This window comes from Magnolia sinica, chromosome 5, assembly GCF_029962835.1.
Source record: "Magnolia sinica isolate HGM2019 chromosome 5, MsV1, whole genome shotgun sequence".
In the NCBI taxonomy this organism is placed as follows: domain Eukaryota; kingdom Viridiplantae; phylum Streptophyta; class Magnoliopsida; order Magnoliales; family Magnoliaceae; genus Magnolia; species Magnolia sinica.
This window is the reverse complement of record NC_080577.1, coordinates 23,395,674-23,419,916: the sequence shown is the minus strand read 5'-3', so window position 1 is coordinate 23,419,916 and position 24,243 is coordinate 23,395,674. Positions and strand designations below refer to the sequence as shown.

Sequence of the window (24,243 nt, the reverse complement as noted above, 5' to 3'; positions counted from 1 at the left end):
CCTAATTTTTTAGATTTTTTTTTTTTTTTTTTTTTTTTGATTTTCCTATTTTGTTTACATCTTTTTTTTATAAAAGGGCCAGAGGCCTACAAATAGCTTAGGTTGTTCACATGCGATTACATATGCGATTTGACAACATTGATCATAGATCTCTTTTGAAGGTTGTTGGTTGTTAGCACACTTTTCCTCCCTACCAACCATGCAAAAGCCGCAATTCTTGGGGGAGCTCCATAAGGCCAAGAATGACAAGTGCCTAAAGATCGAAACAGATCTTGGAGTAACCTGTAGAAGGAGCGAATGGAGATGCAACCCATACTATGAGCCGTGCGTCAGTAATAACGGTCTTCACCAACAGCCTATCCCTAATCGCCTCCAACATGAGATCGATGCAATGGATTGTGTAGGGTAGGGGTGCACATGGAACCGGTAAACCGACCGGAACCGACCAAACAACACGATTTGGTCTAGTTCCAAAAATCAAAGAACCGATTAGTTTGGTTCGGTTCTCAGTTTGGGGTCCTGTAAAACCGAACCGAGCTGTGAACCAAACTGTAGAACCGAACTTGGAACCGGACCGAGTTTACGATATACTTTAGTTGTCTATTTTATTAGTTTACAATATATTTTAGTTGTCTATTTGACTCATGATTTATGGTTTACAATGCGCTCTTTGATTGTTTTCATAACTGTCTTTTTGCACACCTTACATAATATCTAGATCATTCACGGGGTTCTAGTCCTTTTGCCCTAGTGGTAGACTCTGAGGAGTTTCAACACGAGGTCTTGGGTTCGAAACCCATTGGTGGTGAAATCCCACTACAGTGTGCATGGGTGTGGCGGGTGTTTAAAAAAAAGAAAAGAAAGATCATTCATCAATTAAATCACAACACGAATGGACATGGGCTGGATTATATTAAAAAAACATGCAATTGGGTTGGATTATAAAAAGCCCAGAACCGTGGAACCGAACTGGAACCGAATTGGTTTTTATGGTCTGGTTCCGGTTCGGTTCTAGGGTGCAAACGGTCCGGTTCCGGTTCCGATTTTCCTGGAACTATTAGGAACTGTTCGGTTCTGGTTTCACCCCAGAACCGACTGAACCGACCCGTGTGCACCCCTAGCGTAGGGGGTCCAAATGTCCAATACACATTATACTTATTCATTATATCCCTCCCTACCTTCACAAATGCACTCCCATTGTCTTTCACAAACTGCATAATGTTCTTCCTCCCAACATCTTGCATGGCATTGTGCATTAGTTTGTAAATATAATCTGTGTTTTCAATTTTACTGCTGACATCTACAAACTTTAGGAACACCGCTCGTCCCTTGCGGTAAACCATAAAATTTATAATCGACATCCTCGTCGGTTCGGTCCAACTGTCACACATGACGATTCAGTCGTACATCTCCCATGACTGCTTATATCCATCTACATAGCTCTTCATCTCTGCGTACTCATCATCCAAATACTTTCCCATTATCTCACGAGGCATGAGCGATAGCACACCTTCACCCCCATACTACACTACACTTATCATATTCTTGAAGTGAGGGCTCGCTGCGGCATTTGCGGGGATTTAATCATAGATTATTTTTTTTAAAAAAAACTTAGGTATAAACTTTCCCACCTTCTTTCTTACATCCCTTCCACTAAACATTTCCTTTAATTTTTTCTATGTCCCACCTGCCTCTTTCTACATCCTCAGATATGAAAGTAGATTTGGCACTTGCATGTTAGTGTTACGTCCCAGACCCCATAACCCTCCCCTCCTACTACCTCTTCTCCCCCACTCAGCTTTACCCCACTCCCCCCCACCACGCTCATGTATAGATCCCTCAAATGTAGGCTTACTCACTTTCCATCGCCTTTATTGATTCATTTTCCACCAAGCTTGTATGGATTCCTTAACCGCGCGTCTGTATTCAAGATCATCCTCCTCATCGAGATCCACCTCATCCTCACTTGCATATGGTGCCCACCCTAACTCCTCCCTAATCTCTCTCTCCCGTGCAGCTCCCTCATCTCTTATCTTCACATTTTTTTTAACAAGGCCCTTGTTTCTTCTCTCACATCTTGTGGACACTTAGGGTAGTCCACAACATTGCGATTCCCTTCCGCGAAATGCTCCTTCAAGCGGATTACCCCTTCACTCTTCGACACATGACCACATAAATTACATACACTCCCAAATCGATTGTTGGGAATAAGCCGACCATATTTCCATCCAATATCAGGTTGTCTTGTGACATGTTTTACTTGCAAAAGAATATTCTATTAACAAAGGCAAGGTAATACATCCAAAATAAATTTTGAAAAAGAATTATATTTTAATAATTTATTATTTTTTTCCCTGAAAATTGACCAAAAACTGAATAAACCAGTAGATTAGGCCTTATACATATTTAGTTTCATGTTTGGAGTGCAACATTGCAAGCAATTTGGGAGAAATTGGGGAATTTTCGAATATTCCTCAATTTCCCTAAATCGGGCCACCTACACTCGAATTTCAAAATTAGAGTGTACGTGATGATCATTTCATCAAACACTCCTAAATACTTGAGAATTTGACTCAATTGATGGCTGGAAGAAGTGAAATTTCAAATATATATATATATATATATATATATATGTATGTATATAAATTTTTTAATCATTTTTTGATTTTTTGTTTTTTTTTTGAAATTTGACAAAACTTAATAAATCAGTATAGATTAGGCCTCATACACATTTGATTTCATGTTTGGCGTTCAAGATTGCAAGCAATTTGGGAGAAAATTTCTCCAATTTCCCCCAAATCGGGCCACTTGCACTACAATCGCAAAGTTAGAGTGTATGTGATGATCATTTCATCAAACACTCCTAAATACTTTAAAATCGGACTCAATTGACCACTGGTAGAAGTGAAATTTCGAGAAAAAAATAATTATATTTTAATAAATTTTTATTGTTTTAATTTTTTTTAAATTTTTTTTGAAATTTGACAAAAAGTTAATAAATCAATAGATCAGTCCCCGTGCTTGTTTGATCTCATGTTTGGAGTTCAACATTGCAAGCAATTTGGGAGAAATTGGGGAAATTTCAAAATATCTCCAATTTCTCCCAAATCAGGCCATATACACTCAAATCTCAAAATTGGAGGTTGAAATACTTGTTTTTTCATGCAAAACATGAAGAATCAAGGATTTCTTTTGATTTCACACCGATTTTATATGTATTAGAAGAAAAAAGGATCAAAATACAAAATAACTCATCAAATGAGAAATGGCCCCAAATGCAGGAAAATCTTTATTCTAATTTCAAATGCGAGTTTTTCTCCGAAATCCAAGCAAAGGATGGACAAAAATCCACCCACAAATAGCTTCGTAGAGAGAAATCTGAAGAAAAATGTGAGAAAAATCGGATTTCGTGTTTTTGGGGGGTTAACTTGCGGTTCCTGGAATGTATCGATGATGTCTGTCAATATTGACAAGTATTGTCGATACATAGTAAAATCCTTAAGGAAATGATCGGGACATCACGCGCACACGCACGCCCCCCTACGCACGTACACAAGGAGGAGGAGGGCCCCACTATCGATCTGGATCGATAACGACGTCCAGGGAGGGCCTCCTAGTTAGAGGACTGCGTTTTGGTTCGTTGGATTGGACCCGATAGTCATGTAAATCCCACCATGGGTTCTCATGAACGTGGCCCATTATTCTAATTGATCTAGTACTTTGGAGATTCAATTGGGTGCGAAACCTTCCCTTCCTCGAAGGGCTGACTACCGTGGAGCGAAGCCACACCTATCTTGATTCGCCCCCACCTTCTTCCATCCATATTTCTCTTCTCCCACAAGCATTCCATCTACAAATCCATCAATATTTGCAGGCGTTTCTCCATCTACAACAGATTTCCAGAATCTGGCCCTGCAAGAGGACCAAAACTTTGGCGGAGCACCACGCACAAACCGTGCATCGGATCGAGCTGAGATTTGAGAGTTTTGAAGTCCATTCCTAGCCGACCAGGGCCAATGTGGTCTTTTTCTGAATAGTGAGCCCCACACACGTGTGACTAGGATCACACGCACGTGCGTCTGGGCCATTGCTGCTGTCCACACGTGCGGTACTTTTCTGGTTCGTCTCTCTCCTCTCTTTCACCCCTCTTTCACTCTAAATCCCTAACCCTAACCCTAAATTACTCAAATCCCTAATTTCATGCCCTTTCTTCAACCTTAGGGTTTCCCAAATTGAATTCTGTGAACCCCTTGGATTGGGGAATTATTTCTGTGCATGTGTGGATGAATTTACCCTCCTTTGATTCTTGTTTGGTCTATAATTTTGATTGATCCGGCCCTAGCATGTGTAGGCTTGGATCCGCATAAGATTCCCCGTGATTGAGTGTTTGAACTTTGGTGTGGGATGTGGAATTTTGTGTAATTGTTTCTGAACTGGTGTGATCTAAAGCCTGAAAATCTTGCACATCATACTTGAATTTCATGTCCTGCATCAGGAAAAGGTGACGATATCTCATGATCTCGCCGATACATTGCAATACATAGCGATATTATCGTCGATACTTCCGAATCTTACACTTCCAGCGGTATTCCATACGGCTTTCGTATCGCTGAGTGGTGATACCGATAATATTAACCGATATTATCAATACTGTGAACACTGGTATTATGTATAAGTTTTTTTTTTTTTGGCTATTATTTGATTCCTAAATATGCAAACATGTGTATTAGTATTTGTTGAAGTATCATTGAGAAATGCCACCATTTTTTATTTTTATTTTGAAGACACAGAGTGCCCCCACCTCTTTTTGAAGTGAGACTAATCCCTGCGGATACACGCAATCACCCACAACCACGTGTATCGGGTAAAGCCAAGGAGGGGAATCGAACCCTCACCTATAGGGAGCAAACCTACGGTGAAGACCATTCGCCCAAACCTCGTTGGGAGAAATTCCACCATTTCCCCCATGTTTCCCCAATGTTTTCCTAAGTCAACGTTACGTGCTTTTAGGTCCCCATTAAAGGAAAACTTATGATGTCTGCATCTTTTTTGCAATTATGTGATTCTTAAATATTCGCATGTGTATTTTAACATATCCTGAAGTTTCATTGAGAAATTCCACTATTTCCACCGTGCTTCCCCATTGCTTCCCTCAGTCAATGATACATTTTCGGGTATTAAGATCGATACATGTTTTTGTATCCCCAGCTAGCATACATGTAATGATATACCGATACTACGTACACAACCCTCACATTACGTCTCTTGAGCTTGCTTCTCAGGCCTCTGATATTCTAGTTGAGAACCATCATTAAGCAAACTATTCTTAACCCTTTATCCCCCCCAGCAGCTAATCTTACCTATAGAGCATAGTTAATCGAGCACTGTAGACTAAGTAATTCTCTCCAGCCTTTAGGGGAGTTTTTTGGTTTCACAACTTGAAGATCTGACCTCCTTCCTTTGACGAACTGAAGCAACACAAAAGCATCTTCATCACAGGCCCCAAAAGATAGCCCTATCAATCCTCCCACTCATTCTAAGACATATATTATCTATTCTTCCATGAGATTTCAATTGCCTAGCTTGGAATTTTGGATGATAAATTGCCTACCTGAAACATCTTGATTTGGTGTCTATATCATTTCCCCCCATCTTTCTAGCTTGCAAATGTGTGACAACCTGAGGGTCAGAAAGGCTATCCATTGGGGTTAGATTCCCAACAAGAAGCATTCTTTTTCCATTCAATATGGTTCCTCCAAACAAGCCATGGTCGTAACTCCTTCAGCCTCCCTGACTTCCTCCCTCAGCTCTCCGGACTCAATGGAGACTTGGTCGGCTTCCTCGCACACATCAAAGCACAATATGTCCTCTGTCCTCGTAGAAGAAAACCGATCATCGTAATCGGAATCTACTTCGCTGATATCCACTATCTCTGTCTCCTTTAGTTGCTGCTCTAGCTCTGCAATTTCTCCCATCAATTGAAGAGGCTCTCCCCTTTGAATTAAAATGAGTGTTGAGAAGTCCCACGTGTGAGGATTTAAAAGGTCAAGAGCACATGCACGAAAACTCACTTCCACCGCACACCTGGAAGAGGGCACAAGTGATAAAACTCCCTTTCCCTCACTTTTTACACTCGTCAAAGGCACTGCCACCTTGACGAGATGGTTGCCTTCCCTTTCCACATGTTGAGAGCAACAGTTCATTCGGACAACGATCTCCTACTGATCTAGAACCGTAGCTTGCCAAATAAAAGACCTTTCTTGGCTTTGTCTCATTTCGAACTCAACGCGTTGCTCCGAACCGAGAGGATTGGACACTGAGCCACCTATCGTTGAGGGGCTGGGATTGGCTGTTCCCATTGTATAACCTCCTATGCGTGCTAGCACCTCATTGCCTAACTCCTTGCCCCACCACCCCTCACCCAATCGACACAGGCAACATGTTGCCTCCTTTGAATGGTGCTCCACTGGAGAACTGCCTCAGTACTTCTTCTTCACACCCCTAACTATGAGCACCTCTACCCCTCGAGCTTCTAGCTTCCTGGAAATGCTAGATTTATCCCCATCTGTTTGGAACTCCCCATCAGCTCTCCCTTTCCACCCTGAGAGAAATCCAGTCTTCCTCAACTACGACTTCAATCAGCCTTGGGTTTGCAATCGATCTCTTCTTCTTAACATAGATTTGGGCTGCGTTGATCATTCCTCCTCCTTTTGTAGCTTCCTTTACGGTCACTTCTCCCAGGCAAGTTCCAATCCCTAGAAAAGCTTCTCGGAACCAGATCTCTAAAGGTACCCCCTAAATCATGAACCAAACTTCCTCTCGACCGAAAGTGGATCTCTCCAACCACTTCCGGATTTGTCTGACTGGATTGTTGTTAAACAGAAGAAGACTGTTTCTCTTAGCAGGGTTGTGGGTTTTATGGAAGGAAAGAAATTTCAGATGCTTCCCAAACACTCGTGGTAATCCGAAGGGGGTGTTTTGTTCATCTAGGTCTCTTGTTTTTCAGTGGGTGGCGACTCTGCGTACTTAGAGGCTTGCAGGTGGGAGTGGGGTTTTTGGGACTTGTTGTTTGGGAGGTTCTTGCTGTATTTTGCTTTCTTTTTCTCTTTTTGTATTCTTTATAATAAATAGTCTTCCTTCAAAAAAGAAAAAAAGAAAGAAAAAACAAAGAGAGCCCAAGCCACCACCATATGATCCAGATTCGCTGCTGGCTTGAGCAAGATCCACAAATCATTCTCCTCGAGCGGCTTCACCATGGCGTCTTCCTCCTGTATCCCACAACAAGAAAGAAGCCAGAACTTGATTTGAGGCAGGCTCCCTCCTTTATAGTCGCGGCAATTAACCATTGCAGGGTCTCCCAAGCATTTCCAACACTGTCAAGTTGACCCTAATTGCTAGCTCTTGGCCAGAGTCTCCCTTCTAGATCTGCTTCTTCACTCCCTGCCCCTTCCCCCCTTCTGGCTTAAACTATTGCTCCTCCCCAGTAACAACAGCCCTAAAAGATTTGGATCTCCCTCCTTCCCATACTATTCCTTGGCGTAGCCTTTGAAGACCTCCGTTCTTCTTTGCCTAGTTTTGTAACGAGGTCCCTGGCAGATTTCCATCTCCCTCTCTGTTTTTATCCTCAGCTCCGATCCGGACCCTATGGACCGAGAGCTTATGCCCCCAGAAACTCTTTCCATGTAGCATCTTAACAGATTTCATGAACTCCTCCATCCTCATCCGAACGAAAGCGAAACCATGATTCAATAGATTCTACTGGTTGTGAGGTACCACCACTTCCATGACCTCCCCAGTATTGCCATCCCTGGAGAAGTTGATGGGTAACCACCCCTCTAGAAAACCAACTATGAAGAGAGTTGGGTATTCCTACAGGGCTGAGTTACAAAGATCTTCTATCTCTGGCTTCTGCTTCCTGCTTCTGACTGCAGTCCAGCCCTCTTCCTCCCCTTCTTCAGTTGCAATCTCCTTCCCTTTTCTGCTTCTGCCAGGGCATTACGCCCTTGTAGCATGTAATGGGTGTCATTGATACCGTTACCTAACGGCCTTTGCATAACCATTTTTGCCCAACTTGAAAGAGGATGTTCCCAGACAAAACAAAACTGGTTAGGAGTCGGATTCGCATAGGTGAAAGTAAAAGGGCAAAGTAGAAAAGCTATGAGGCTATGGTGATCTCACTTTGCTTAACTCTGTTTGGTATGGCTCTTGAGTTTAGGCATGTACATGGAAGCTGCAATGAGCCCGCCGCTGTAGTAAGCATGTTCCCTTTCTTTCCTAGTCTTGCTGATTGCTTTTGTGTGTGTTCGTGCTTGCTTACTTCTCCCCCTTGTCTTTTTCTTTTTCAAGCCCTCTTTAGTCAATTTCAACACCAACACCATTCTTGAGCTAATGTTCACGGGTTTCTTCTTTTGTCACAGCACTTAAGCTTTAGCATATGTTTTCTCATGATGGAGATCAGTTCTCATCGATTACCATGTACTTGGTAATTCATTGCCATATTGAATTTTTTGCTTTCTTTTGTGTTTTCCAGGAAAAGGCAAAGAAGAACTGGTTCAAACGGAATGCAGAGTCTGTGGAATTGGTTGTGGAGGACAGTGGAAGTGAGGAAGAAAGAGTAAAAAGTTCTAAACAAAAGAAAATGAGCTGTCTTCACTTAAAGAAACTTCAAGAGGTTTTCTAACTATGGATGTTCTCTCTTCGCTGTAACATACTCCTTTGTGTTTGTAATTGATTGGCCTAGTTATTAATAAAAGGAAAAGAAGAAAGAAAATACATATCCAATAATCAATCATCCAGTGATTGCTATTGGTACTGGTGCAAGAGGGAAAATATATTCATTCTCCGAAAATTAGTGAAGGTCATCACTTGCAATAGTCATTGTAACTAATTCCATTTTATTTCAAATTACAGGAGCTGAATATACTCCTCACACGCCCATTGCAACCAAAGACATTTTCGCATCGCTATTTGGCAGGGGTAATCTCTATTCAATCAATTTCTCCCTGTTTTACATGGATAGATTTTGTTATTTGAATGTTAGGTATGCATAGATATTCAGTTGCCTGATCACCAAGAAAACCTCTTACAATACGGGAAATATTTGTCGAGTTGCCACAATGCTGATCACTGATCACTTGAACCTTACGGTTCTCTTGCCAGATCACTTGCTAGTCATACAATGGCACAAGACAAGACTGCTCAACCGTCTTCATAGCCAGTCGCATTGCTGTTTTGAACCTGGGGATCTTGGACCCTCCCCCACACTATAGCAGATAGCTTTGCCCCCTTGAACCATGAATTTTCGTCTCCTGCCTCGCAGATCTGAATCTCTTTACCAGCTAGCTTTCTGCATCATAATCTCCAAGGCTTTCATAGCCTCTTTGAGATACCAATATCTAAAACAGAAGCAAAACCCATACTCCTTGCTGATCTCCTATCGTGCAGGATAAAGAGAGATACAATACTACCAAACTTACCGAAACCCTCAGCCAGTGGAGATAATGAATAGGATTAGTTTCAAATAAAGGAGCCCTCCTTTGCAACTTCAGCATCCATTGCTCCAATTTCTCTCCAAACTCCTTCCCTCTTTCACACATCACTGGAACATATTCATCACACTGGAACAAATTCATGAAATATGCATAGATCAGGATTCGACCATAAGACAACGAAAGAGAGCAACTAGTTCAGAGTCAAACGAAGAAAAATCCAATTGTGGAATACTTTTGTGATCTGATAATTATTGAAGATATTCATTATTATTTGTTTTCAGGCTGGGATTTCCACCCTTCTACAAGGGCAGCTAGAAGAATTGGGTAGGCAGAAACTGGTGGACAGCAACAACATTTCTAGCGAAAGCAAGAAATCAAATCTTTTGGTTATTGGTCGAGACTGCATCGAGCCGCTTCAGGCACTTCGTAGTGCTGGAAATGAGGTATGAGTTTCCCACTTATTTTAGCAAGTGGGTCCGCCATGTACTTTGGCTGCTCTGTCATGACATCTTAATGCAAATGTTTGTTGCATTGTGTAACATGGACAGAGACAAGTTGCCAAACTCAAGGATACCAAGAAACACCACATGTTTCTATCTTGCTATTTAAATTATTATTATTATTATTATTTTATCAATTTGAAATGTTAAGACCATATGTTTATGCAAATTAGTATGTACAAGTACAACCATCCTCTTTAGAAATAGATCTTGCCTGCTAAAAAGATGGAGACCGAAGCTAAAACAGTTTAGCTTTGATTCATTTCCAAGAATACCGCAGAGAACATAACTTAGCACTTTGCAGATTCCAATAGCTTGGATAGATTATTAAATCACCTTTAGGTTTCTCCAAATTCCATCGAATCACACACAGTGACAATATGGCAGCAAAGTAAATGAGGAATAGAAGATAGATTAAGGAGAAAGATATGGAAAGGGTGATAGTTTGTGCAGTCTTACCACTGCAAGAAGAAAATAGAGCCTCACATCTCTATATAGGAAATGTTAAGTATCGGTAACACACTATGTACTGCATCCTTGGGATATGGAAATATCATGGGAAACTTTGGGAAATATCTATTTAGTAATGGACACAATCTGGGGAAACACTAGGAAAATGGTGGAATTTCAGTGAAAGTTCAGTAGTTAAAAGACACATGATTTCATGCTTAGAACTCAAAAAACTACCAACAATAAAAAAAGATACAACACATGATGGTTTTTTGTTAGTTAGGGGCAAAGCAATATGCTGTCAGCCATAAGTGATGCAATTATATCCAAAATGAGTTCATATCATTCAAATGTCATACAATACAAGCAATAAAACTACAATTTTTAAAGGGTTATGAATAATTTTATTGAAGAACAGCCTGACAGATGGCGGAAAGAATACAAAAACAGAAAAATTACAAAAGCAAAATAGCTCGAGCCACATCATGTCAACATGAAGAAGCGTTGTAACCCATTCAAATGCATCCCTTTTTGCCTTCCACGGCACTTGCTCCCATGGCATAGCCTTGTTATTGAAACAACAGCCATTATGTTCAGCCCAGATATTCCATGGACAGGCCTGGAGGATCAGTCTCCAAAGAGTTAATCTCTCTCTCGACAGAAGAATGCCATGCCAGGCCCAAAGAAACTGTTGAACTTACTTCGGCACTGCCCACATCACCTCGAAAATACTCAGAATGTGGATCCAAAGCTGCGCTGCATAGGGGCAGTGAATTAGGAGATGATCAACTGACTCCACGTCACTCATACAAAGAGGGCAAATATTCTGAAGAGCCACTCCCCTCTTCTGAAGATTGTCTACTGTTAATATCCAATTTCTACCCGCTAACTAGAGAAAGGAGGATACTTTTGGAGGGACCCCATAGGGCCAAAATGCATATGGAATCACATCATCTGCGCTGAGCTTCGAGGGATGAATCTTGTTGTAGAATGATTTTACTGAAAAGGATCCGGACGGGGTTGCCGCCCAAACCAAGGAATGTGTCGAAGTAGGAGAAGGATTATAGTGCTGGAGAAGGATCAAAAGACAAAATTAAAAAGAGCCCAAATTATACCTCGGTCTCAGATCCAGAGTTACCCAACCCCGGAGATTCTGTTATGTTTGATGAAATACGAGATTTAGCTTCATGGGTGAACATTCTGTTCGCCCATGTCGAGAGGGTAATTGTAATCTCCAACACCCTTCTTAATTAATCACATTGTTGGCCTTTTGATGTTGTAAAGAGAGAGACTGAACTCCCCCCCCTTCTCCCTATGGGCGAGGGATCGAACCTAAATAGAGGGGGAAAAACATACATGCCAAGTGTAGATTCATCACTCCCACTTAATTGCCATTGACAGAGAAGAAAATATCCAATGATGGATTGCGGAATTAATTGCCAGCTGGCTTTTTGCTTATTCAACTAGAAGCAAATGGAAGAAAACCCTCCTTACTGAATGAAGGATTTAACTCGGGGTATTGGGTGGCATGGTCACAGGAAATATCGCAGATATAGCAAATATTGCGGTATATCGTCATGTATCAATGATGTTATTGTCAACACATTGTAATTTTTGTATTCTTGGGTGTTATTATATCCCACACCCAGCAATAGCAAGATATCGTTGATAAATCCAACACTATATATAGGGGCTCTACAAAACCATATAAATGACAAATCAACCAAACTACTTGCTCACCTAATTAAATTAAATAATGAAACAAAACAGTCACAGGATTTTAGCTTAACTGTATGGGCCTTTGAAGCCTACAGTTTGGACTAGAAAAAGTCCACACATGTGGTTCCACATGCGGATCCCCTGGATGCTGTAAACACCATTCTAAGGCCATTTGGTTGTACATATGGACCCAAAAGGTTATCAGAACTGTTGATTGGGCCCCTTGATAGATTGGAGGAATGGATTTCAAAATCAGGTAGGCTTTGGGGTTCACTTTTCACCCTATCATGATTGGATGCGGTCCTGCAGCAGCACAAATTCTCAAGAATGAATGTTGCAATTATAGTGTATTCACACTCCCTCCCAAAGAACCAAAACACCCCTGTTTCTATATAAGGAAATCTGATTCACTGTATGATCATTGTTATTATGCGTGTGAGACCAGGGTATATTGGTCATAATTGACACTTCTGTATCTCCAATAAACATGGGGGTAATTCAGTCAAGATTCAAAAGTCATCCGCCAAGGAGAACCTTTATCTCCTTTCCTATTCCTAATTGTGGGGGAGGCTTTTCCCAGAATGTTAAGGGTCAAAGAGAAGGTATCATTAGTGGGTTCAAAGTGAAAGGGATGGAAAATCCGATTTCCCATATCCAATTTGCGGACGACACTCTTCTGTTTTCTGATGTAGGGCAGGATAAAGTGAGCAATCTTCGGACTATCATCAGATGTTTTGAAGTAGTGTCGGGATTGAAAGTTAATATGGCAAAATCTAAAATGATCAGGGTGAATATGGAGGAAGAGGAGATCCAGAACTACGCCGAATTCTTTCATTGTGCAACGGGTTCTCTTCCCCCAACGTTTGTCAGATTACCGCTATGCCTCGGAAAGCCTCCAATTGCTTTATGGGACAAGGTAATAGACAGATTTCGATCCTATCTTGCTAGATGGAAGTGCAGATTTTTATCCTTGGGAGGACGGTTAACTCTCATAAAGGCAGCATTGTCGAACTTGCCTGTATATTTTATGTCTCTCTTCACTTGCCCACCTCCTATTTTGGCATCTTTAGAGAGAATTAGACGGGATTTTCTGTGGCAGGGCAGGGCAGACGAAAAAATTTCATCTGGTAAATTGGAAGGAAGTATGTAAGCATATTCAAGGAGGGGCAGGTATAAAAGATCTTAAATGCATGAATTGGGCTCTTTTAGGCAAACGGAATGAGGTGGTAAAAAGCAAGTATGGCTATTCAGAAGGGGGTTGGTGGACAAAGAAATCCTCCAAATACAAAGCTTCAGCTCTATAGAGAGGAATTCTGTCCATTAAGGATGAGGTTGTCAAAGGAACAAGCATCACAATTGGAAACAGTGAGCGTACTTGCTTTTGGGAAGACATGTAGGGGTCAAAGCTCTTCGCGATAGTTTTCCACGCATTTATCACTTGGTCCAGAATCAGTCCGTCTTTGTGAAAGATTGTTATACGGTTACAGGAGGAGAAGTGGTTTGGAATCCGATTTGTAGAAGACATCTTCGGGACTGAGAGATGGAAGAATATGTATCGCTTCTCAATCGTTTACAAGGCAGTAAACTGGATCTCTCCTCTCAAGATTCTATAGTTTGGCGGCCTGACAAATCAGGTTTATTTTCGGTAAAATCCTTCTACAGTCATATTGCAAAAAACACCCCTTCTATAGAAGAAGATCTGACGCATCACATTCGGAAATACCACGTCCCCCCAAAGATAGCCTCTTTCAGCTGGTTGGTTTGCAAGAAAAAGGTCCTGACTGTGGACAATTTGAGAAAAAAGGGGCATGGTTATTCCTAACATTGGCCTTTGCTGTATGGAAAATGAAGAAACTGTGGGTCATCTTTTCATCCACTGCCCCTTCACATATCGGATTTGGATTGCCATCTTGCTCCACTTTAACATCCAATGGTCATTCCCACAATCTGTGAGAGGATTGCAGCAGGCTTGGCATGGCATCAATTTTGGAAACTATAGGTCTAAGCAGTGTTCGAGTTGTCGGTATCGCTACAAGTTTCGCTGGCTGGAGATAAAGATATAATATCGTTATCGCCGATAATATCGCCGATAACCGGAAATGCGGGGAAAACATGGTAAAACGATGTAATTTTTCAATGAAACTTCAGTAGAGGCTTAAATACACATATTTACATGTTTATGAATTAAAAAATTGTAAAAAAGAATGCATACATATTAAGTTTCTATTTAATTGGGGCCTACAAGCATGTGTTATCATAAGAAACAATCCAATAGTAGCATAACAATCGCTTAAATCTCATTAAACCAATTAACAAGTATAATGCATTCATACATTTTACAACTATGCATAAATAAGCATATAAATTAAACAAAATACATATGCATTATGATCCAACCATCCATCCAAGCATCCAACCACCCAACCAACCATCCCATCCAGCCAACCATCCAACCACTCAACCATCCATCCCATCCATCCAACCATTCAACCACCCAAACCATCCCATCCATCCATCCCATCTAACTATCCATCCATCCTATCAAATCATCCAATCATCCAAACATTTATCCATCCATCCCATCTATCCAATAATCCAACCATCCAACCATCCCATCCATCCATGCCATCAAATCATTCAAAAATCCACACATCCATCCCATCTATCCATCCAGCCAATCATCCATCCATCCCATCCATCCATCACATCAAATCATCCATCCAATCATCCATCCATCCATCCAACCATCTAACCACCCAACCATCCCATCTATCCATCTAACTATCCATCCATCCTATCAAATCATCCAATCATCCAAACATTTATCCATCCATCCCATCTATCTAATAATCCAACCATTCAACCATCCCATCCATCCATGCCATCAAATCATCCGAACATCCATACATCCATCCCATCTATCCATCCTATCATCCATCCATCCCATCTATCCATCCAATCATCCATCCATCCATCCATCGCATCCAATCATCCATCCATCCAACCATCCAACCACCCAACCATCCCATCTATCTCTCTAACGATCCATCCATCCCATCAAATCATCCAATCATCCAAACATTTATCCATCCATCCCATCTATCTAATAATCCAACCATCCCATCCATCTATGCCATCAAATCATCCAAACATCCACACATCCATCCCATCTATCCATCCAACCATCCCATCCAATCATCCAAACATCCATCCATCCATCCATCGCATCCAATCATCCAACCATCCAACCACCCAATCATCCCATCTATCCATCTAACGATCCATCCATCCCATCAAATCATCCAATCATCCAAACATTTATCCATCCATCCATCCCATCTATCCAATAATTCAACCATCCAACCATCCCATCCATCCATGCCATCAAATCATCATCCATCCATCCCATCCATTGCATCAAATCATCCATCCATCCAAACATCCATCCCATCTATCCATTTAAACATTCATCCAACCGACCCATCCGTCCATCCCATCCACCACATCAAATCATCCCATCCAATCATCCATCCATCCATCCATCCCATCCCATCCCATCCAACCATCCAATCATCCAAACATCCATCCCATCTATCCATTTAAACATCCATCCAACCGACCCATCCATCCTATCCAATCATCCAAACATCCATCCATCCATCCATCCCATCTATCAATCCAAACATCCATCCAACCATCCAATCCATCCATGCTTCTAACCATCGGGAGTGGATGATGTGTGGCCTCGGCCTCACTTAAGAGGGTGGCCCCAACTTTGAATTATGTATTCTATATCCATCTATTTTACAAGATCCTTTTAGGGCATGAACCTAAAAATGAAGTGGATCCAATTCTCAAGTGGACCTCATCATAGGAAACAATGGTGATTGACCATAAATGGGCCACAAAAGTTTTGGATCAAGCTGATATTTCCTTTTTCCCTTTATCCATGTTCAAGTGACCTTAGCATCTGGTTAGATGACAAATAAACATTATGGAAAGATTAAGGTGAGCCCAAGGAAGTTTTTAATGGTATGGCATTCAATCACCGTTGTTGTATGGTCCACGAGATTTGGATCTTGATTTTTGGGCTCATGCCGTAAAACGTTTTGGCAAAATGGGTGGACAATGTAGATAAAGAATACGTAGATCATGGTGTGCCCCATAGTAAGGGCCTCACCTGCCATAAATATCCCACTCTATTTAAATTTTTAGCTGTTTTAAAGCTGCATTTTTTTTCTTAAAGTGGTGGTGAACCAGTTTTATTACATGATACGAAACTCACACTCTAAAATAACTTAAAAGTTACTTAAAGTATTAGTTTTATTTCCATCTAAAATAGTGGTGACATATGCTTTTAAACGGTGGAAAAAGCATACTTTAGAAAAAGCTAAAAAGGTAAAGTTAAAGCAAATAGCTGCGATCCCTCTTTCAAAACCCTAAAACTCATGCCATCCCTCCGCAGCGGCCGCCGCAACGCGGGTAGCTCCGTTAGATTCTCCTTCCACAGGTATGAATCTATTCAATTACTCGCTCTATCTAATCTAATATCTCTCGCTTTTTCTTTTTCTTTTCTTTTTCTTTTCTTTTCTTTTTTCTTTTTTGTTTCTTTTTTTTGAATTTAAGGCTGTATACAGAGATATAATCATCGAATTGTCGATATTTTCGTTGTCATCAACGTTATCGGCGATATATATCGCCGATATTTGGAAGAGAAACGAATTTTTGGGTTTTCGGTATCGCAAGTCCAGCGATACCGAAATTATCGGCGATAATATCGATTTTTCGCCGATAATACGAACACTGGGTCTAAGTTGTGGAAAATGGCACTTTTGGCTGTCTGGTGGGCTGTTTGGGAAGAAAGAAATGGGAGGGTCTTTAATGACATGTCAAAATCTTCACAGGGTACCGTCAATAGGGTGATCCATTTTATAGTAGAGTGGGCTTATGCTGTTGATAATCTAAAGGATTGTAATTTTCTTTTTTCTCAGGTAGTAGCGGAGGGGCTATCTCAGCTTCTCAGCCCTCCTTTGTTTTGTTATTTTCCTCTTTTTATATAAAATTTTCTATTGTCAAAAAAAAAGAAGAAAAAAAGAAAAAAAAAAAAGAATAGGACTGTTGTCGTCTTCATCTATAAATGTTTGAGGAAAAAGTGATGCCTGTTCAATTCAAGCAGACAATACTTTTTTTTTTTCCCTTCCATTTTTCAACTAATGGTGAGTTTTTATCAGAAGAAAAAGATGGCACAATTGCAAGAATGCAAAAGAAAAAACTGATTACTCAATGATGAAATGATTCCTTACCAATGCAGAAGTATGGCTAATGCCCTCTCTAGCTAATGAATCAGGCTCTGAGTTCTCCTCATGATGAATGTGACCAATAGATGTCTCCAGATCATAAATAACATTTCTAACAGCCACAAACATATCTGCAAGCCTCCAAGGATATTTCTCATATCAATTAATCCACTTGATAACATTTTTAGTCACTTTCACCTTTCAAAAAAAAAAAATAAATTAGCCTCTTTCAATATAAGGAACGCACATGGTGTGAAGAGAGTTTTCAAAGCCATAGAGAACCAGATGAAACTTTGCTCCATTTATTTCCATCCGTAATGCCTTGAATACCTGAATATGTCAGCCATATTTCCCACATGATAAACAATGCCTAACTTCCCACCAGGTCCATACTTCCCAATATTGTCACAAGCAATTCAATGGCAAATCTTGATGGAGTAATTTCTTTTTGAAAGATAAATCTTGGAGTAATTCTGTCTATAAAATTCTTAAATTGATCATTTTCAGATTTTTGTATGGTGTTTGAATACAGAACTCAGTAGTCTATGTCGCAGTTTGCAAACCATGCCGGTCAACCTGGTACTCACCGAAGTCAACCAGGCTGGGTTGGTCACTGTTTTACTGTTTCTCGGGGAAGAAGAAGAAGCTTTTGGATTTAATATTTTTGTGTTAATGAAATCAGGGGCTAATTTCTCTTTTTCCTGTTTTCTTAGTTTAGTCTCTACATTGGCTTACTCTTTGGCCGATTTTATGGCAACAGATGGTGCAGCGAGATAATCTTTTTTATGTTGGCGACATGTGCATTTTCTTAGTTTAGCCTCCAAACCCCGTTCTTATCTTTTAATAAATTGTCATTACGTCGTGTTGAACATTGAAGCATCTCTATTACATGGCCATTTCATAGTTGCTTTATTAGCACCAGACATGTATTGCCAAAACAAAGGCATCCAAATATCTTGGATTCATGAGAAAAAAAAAAAAATTGGCATCCAAATGTTGGACACGATTTGAAATGGTATCCAAACGTGGGACACAATTTGTTTCCAATGAGAATGAGGTAAATAGCTCAATCCATCTCACCTCGTGCTTGACTTTTGGAGCCTTGTCAAGGGTACACATCAATGTGACCTTATCTGTTTGTGTGTGCGTGCATGTGTGTGTGTGTTACTTTGGAAGTGTTGGTGTTGAGGTTTTTGAGCTCTGCATATCTGAGGTTTGCATAATTTGTTTTCCATATATTTGCTAGGTTTGCATGGACCTAAAACATGAAGCAGAAAGACAAAAGACAATAGAGAACAGAAGAAGAAAAAGGAGAGACGAGAAAAAACGTATGTTTGTTTTCCTCTACACCTGCTTGTTTGTGCTGTTTTTGAGATATTTCCTTGCTGCTTATTTGGAACATTTTCATAGTCGGGTCTTTCCATCACCAGGTATGCGTGAACAAAGGAGGAGAGAGAAGAAGCACAAGAAAGATGGTGGCAAATAGAAGCTATGTTTTGGGAATGTACTCACATTGGCTCTATGCTGGTATCATTTCTTAGACTTTTACAGTTTGATACTTTTGTTTGTATGTGATGTTTTAGACTCCACGTGAAAATCACAGTTTCTAGTTCCACATGTTGGAAAAGATCGGATCTTTGGCCTTAATGGCACTAGAACCTCAAAATGGTCCTTGGAACCAACTAGCCTCAGAGGTTAAAAAAGTTGTATGCATCATTGGCTATTACAAAATGCAAGAAGATATAGTGAACTGTCTCTGTCCTTCTGGCAAAGAAAACACCTATCTAGGAGGGTCATATTCCTGTCTTGAAGGTTGCTGAGCACAAGGATTTTGTTTGACAAAGCCATCCAAAAGAATGCTTTAACTCTAGGGGGTGCAACTGAATTCCAAATTTTGATCTTGAGAAGGGTGCTTAGGGAAATGCACCTTGTAAAATCCTTTAGCAGAAAAGGTTACCTTCGGCCAGGGGCAAGGTTCTGAAAATCGGTTTTGGTGGGTGTATCAAGATGGGTTCAGGATCGTATCTCAATGGTAGAGAGTGCTTGGTTCAACATTAATGTCTCAGCTTCAAGCCCATTTACCTATCGATTAAAAAAAAAAAAGCCACTGCGTATCAGGGCAAGTCGCACTCTGAAACTGCTATTTGCCGTGTGATATCCTGTAGCACTCTCTTGACATGCTGCCCAAACTCCATTTTGACCCAAAGCCTTCCCCTGGGTTAGCCTTCTTATGCATGATTGGAATCTCTGATGGCCCTATCTCATGTTTGAGCAATCACAGACTTTTCACACACTGACCACTGGGTCAGCAAGCATTGCCACCAGGCTGCCTTGGGAGATTTTTGCCAATGGCTCTACCTCCCTTCAGTCAACTACCAACTGACCCATCACAGACCTCTATAGAGACAGGTTTGCTTGTTCCCCCTTTGATTTCCTCCCCTCTTCTGTGAACCTTCTCCCCTCTTTCCTTTGACCGAGATTCTTCTTGCTGGCAGAATGTCCTGATAATCCCTGTCAGACCTTTCCATCTTCCCTTCAAGATCTTTGTGGTGTTGCTGGCAGTTCTCCTCTTCTGTATTATGGCCCGTATTGTATAATCAAAACCCTGATTTCTTTCCCTGCATAGATCTTACCATACCCTTTTGCATTGCTTCTTCCACCTCCTTCAGCGTTCCATACCTTCCAAAGGTGAAACTCCTGGTAGCTCCGGTTGTCTTATCCCTGGCTATATTCCATTCCTTCATAAAGATGCAGACTAGTTGCAGCAATGAAATCCCATCCAGGTAGTTGGAGACATGAAGAGTAATCCATTGCCAGAGGGCTTTGCCGGCTGAAGCTCCATCGGCTTCATTGCCTTCACATCTTCACTGCTTACATGTCAATTGGATTTCAATTCCAGTTTAGTAATAGTTAATTATAAATTGGGTGAGGGTTCATTACAAGCTGTGAAAGCTCTCATGTTCAATGACACCTTGAGGCAAGACATTTTGTTTACCCACCTTCCCGGAAAATTTCACTTCATTTCAGTTGCTAAACATTCATTCCTGGCACATGCATTTTGTGTGGTTACAACCATCATGTAATCATTGAAAACACTTTGATCTTCACTTTATTTCTCGTGTTACATATCTTCCAACCTTCTCCTCAAATCCATTTTCTCAGGATCCTCTTATCTCCAAATTTCAACTTCCCAGGACATGAAGGACCAAACATTCCAAGGAGAACTTGTCCATTAAGCATGTGCAGGATTCTCTATTGTTGATATGAGACTCCTAAATTCATAGTTTGAGCTTTGCTCAGACCTGGGCCTATTCAAAATGTTTATTTTGGTCATCTTGGGCTTGGGCATTTTCAAGCTTCAAGACTTCCCACATGCTATGTAAGTGGTGAGATATCAAGTAGAACTCTCTTCTGGATGAGACATAAGTGCATTGATTGCACAGCATATTAAAGAAGGTTTCAAGAATGGACTAGGGATTCTACAGCCTACAGAGCTTCTCGCATTTGGAAAGGAATCCTTCGATCCGAAAATTCGGTAATGGAGAATATTGCTTTTCATTTGGGAAACGGGTCGGCGATTTGGTTTTGGGAGGACCACTGGATAGGGAAAAGGAGTTTGAGGGACAGCTTCCCATCTATTTATCGTCTCACTGTCAGGAAGGACAGGCCCATTAACAGCTTTTTCTCTCAATCTGAATCTGGTTTAGTGTGGGATATCAGCTGCTGTAGAAATCTTTACAACTGGGAGGTTGCTCATTTTGCTGAGCTTCTTGATTGCTTATCCAGGGTTACCCCGTCCCAGACCAATCCAGATAAAATAATCTGGACCAAAGATAAATCCTCCCAGTTCTCGGTGAAGTCCCTGTACGCTTCTCTTCTCCCCTCCTCTCCCCCTGCAACGTTGGCTTCTCCGTTTATCTGGAAATATCCTGCCCCCCCAAAATATATCGGTTTTGCTTGGTTGGCCTCTAGGAATCGGATTCTCACAGTAGACAACCTCATGAAGAAAGGAATGCAGCTCGCCAACATATGTCTATGTTGCATGGGCTACGATGAATCGGTCAATCACCTCCTCGTGCACTGTCCGTTCATCTCTCAGATCCGGCAGGACTTTTTCTCAAGGTTCAACATTAGTGGCTGTGTGCCAGCTTCTGCCTCCTCTTTTCTTGCTTACTGGCACGGCTTCAAGTTGGGTAAAGTCAGATCTAAGGTTTGGAAAATGGCAATCATGGCTATCTGGTGGGCGGTCTGGAAGGAGAGAAACGATAGATGTTTCAACAATGCGCAGGCTTCGGCTTAAGTTATGGGATCGAGAGCAAAAAAGCTGCTTATTGAATGGGCTTCTAATGTATATAGTCTTGGAGATTTTAATTTTCTCTTTTTAGGCTTGTAGTGTGTTTTTCTGGTTTTGGCTCTGCTATCTCAGCAAGCCCCCCTTGTTCCTCTCCTCCGTTCTTTAATAAATTCCCATTGCTTTTTTTTATATATAAAAAAGAAGGTTTCAAGAATGGAAGCAGAAAATCCCACTACCCCTCTGCAGACACTCCCAAAATCGTGGAGCAAGCAGACATGAAACAACAAATCAATCTGATGGTGCAGGAGTTGCTGGGGAAATCAAAAGATGAATCTATCTTCCGACCAATAAAGAGGATTGTTTGCTTTGAAATATAAAGCAGTTTAGGTTTCATAATCATATTTTAGTATACAAAATATAGCCTTTACCGGATTTTGGAGCTCAACAAGATTGCTTGCTTCCAAAATGATGGAAATATAGGGTATTTGTAAATGGCAACCCATTTGTTTTCCCACCATGGGCTTCATAAATTTGCATGGCTAAAACGAACCATTAACCTACGTCTGGAAATTTGAGAAACCAGGGTTCCCGTGTAATCATATGTTCTTTTTTATGTTTCTCTACTCTGATATATCATCATCATCATACCCCAATTAAGCTCTACCCGAATATATGCATGCCATATATGCTAATGCTTGAACAGTTTTGCCTTCAGTCTTTTAACATATTACCTGAATGCAACCAAAATACAATGTCAATGCATACATCATAAATATCATGACTGATTTACAAGATTTTTTTTTTTTTTTCTGCAGGCCTTGCAAAGAAAGAATTTTTACAGAAGTACCAAATATTGTAGCCGTTGGCAGTATCTATTTACTGTATTTCAGAAATAAGGCTGTCTTTGTACCTTTTCTTTTCTTCTTTTATTTTTATTTTTATTTTTTTAAAACTTTCCTTGAAGAATATGCAGTTTTTCTGCATGTTTTGAGTTTTTTCTTCCTTGTATCCTTCAAAAAAAGAAAAGAAAAATAAAATAAATCACCTGGGAAAGACAGAAAAATTTTGGAAAGAAAAAGGCAAAAGCATTAGGGCTAAAAACAGCTAAATGTTTACACAGACAAGGAAACTAAAATGAAGGTTAAACCCACATCAGAGGTTGTCAGAAATGTAACAATTAAGTGCTTATTCCACCTTCTCTCTCTCTCTCTCTTTCTCTCTCTCTCTCGTTTCCTTATAGGCGTATTGGTTATGTCAGGGCCCACACCACGTCTGCGTTTAACTCATTTAAGGGGTTACTTATGGGGTAACCTTAGACCATAGTGAAAGCCACCACAAGGTGGAAAAGGCTGCCTGCACAGCCAGAGTATGGCCGCCATAGTGGAAACAGCTATCTAGAAAAGAGAGGCCTCAGTGCTACCGCAGATTGGGCCACTGTGGAGGCTGTGGAGCATGGTCGTATGTTACAATCCCCAGTGGTTTAAGGGCCTAGCTTGGTGAGTTCCATCAGTCCTAGGGCTTTTGATCCACTGGTTAGTTTCTTAAAATGGTTGGACCTCCTTTTTTACCAGAACTGGCTACATCAGGTAACCTAGAAACCGCTCAAAGTGCCCATTCCAACTATTCCACGCCTCTCATGTGTTCCCTGGATATGGAAAACATCCTCTGTTTTCCATTTTGTGATGGTGGGCCCACCGTTCAGTTGCATATGCTGGTCTGATGGGCCTCATCACGTACGGGCTGTGATGCAAAAATGTCCATTATTTGACCTTTTCTTTTCGATCTGAATGTGGGCTGTTGCCTTATTAATTCTCTTAGCCGCCAATCGTAAGTTGATCGATGGAAGGTTTGGTATAACCTGGCAAAGAGATTTGTTGGCCATGGTCCGCAACTTTGCATTGCATCAAATGAACCGTGTGAAGCACTGAACCATGGGTAGTGGTGCAAACGAAAAACTAGAGTATGCTTTGCATGTCCAGGGATGATATGGTCGACCTAAAAAATATACATAGGTCCCTTGTTTTTTGAGCTGTGGTTCAGGCGTCCTAAGCTGTTGATCTGAGGGGCCGTAAGGTAGATGGACCAGGCGGCAACAGATCCTTTATGGGACGACAATCCTTTGGTTGTTGGCCGACAGATAAAGACTGTTACTAAAATAAATACACCACTCATCCATAACTGGAAAAGGCCAAGATTTGGATGGCCAGGATCTTCTAGTGAAAATCTTACATCCACAGTAGCTCCCTTCATATCAATGGTCCGGATCACCAAGCCATTGGACTTGTGCAGACCAAAAACCCGTGCGTACTATGTATCAGCCATGTGATCCTCTGCCAAAGTGTATGCAATTTATAAACAACTTCCCTGGCTTTGCGCTTGTGCAATTAGGGTCCATGGCCTGGTAATCTGCAATGTTGATTTGATGGCACTTTCTGTAAATTTCCTGTAGTGGATGAATTCTGACCCTTGAAAAGTAAAGCACACTATTGGAT

General features: G+C 40.9%; 2 protein-coding genes across 4 annotated transcripts in view; both read left to right on the top strand.

The window, feature by feature from the left end:
• Positions 1-22,949, top strand: part of LOC131245766 (DEAD-box ATP-dependent RNA helicase 13) — a 51,894-nt gene extending 28,945 nt beyond the window's left edge. The window contains exons 11-16 of one of the 3 annotated variants that reach the window (XM_058245447.1): positions 8,531-8,671; positions 8,911-8,976; positions 9,773-9,934; positions 18,704-18,785; positions 18,888-18,961; positions 22,567-22,949. In XM_058245447.1, the coding sequence (XP_058101430.1) occupies positions 8,531-8,671; positions 8,911-8,976; positions 9,773-9,934; positions 18,704-18,785; positions 18,888-18,943 (507 nt within the window). In that variant the 3' untranslated portion in view covers positions 18,944-18,961; positions 22,567-22,949. Of the gene's footprint in view, positions 1-8,530; positions 8,672-8,910; positions 8,977-9,772; positions 9,935-18,703; positions 18,786-18,887; positions 18,985-20,619; positions 20,758-22,566 lie in introns of those variants that run through there. The other 2 variants (XM_058245445.1, XM_058245446.1) reach the window with 2 other exon arrangements.
• Positions 20,996-21,757, top strand: LOC131246987 (uncharacterized). The gene has a single exon (XM_058247437.1). It carries the CDS (start codon positions 20,996-20,998, stop codon positions 21,755-21,757), a length of 762 nt encoding a protein of 253 aa, XP_058103420.1.
• Positions 22,950-24,243: the final 1,294 nt, after the last annotated feature.

What these genes read in the sequence shown, in the direction of transcription:
- LOC131246987 (XM_058247437.1), top strand. Translation starts at nt 20,996, where the DNA reads ATGGAGAATATTGCTTTTCATTTGGGAAACGGGTCGGCGATTTGGTTT.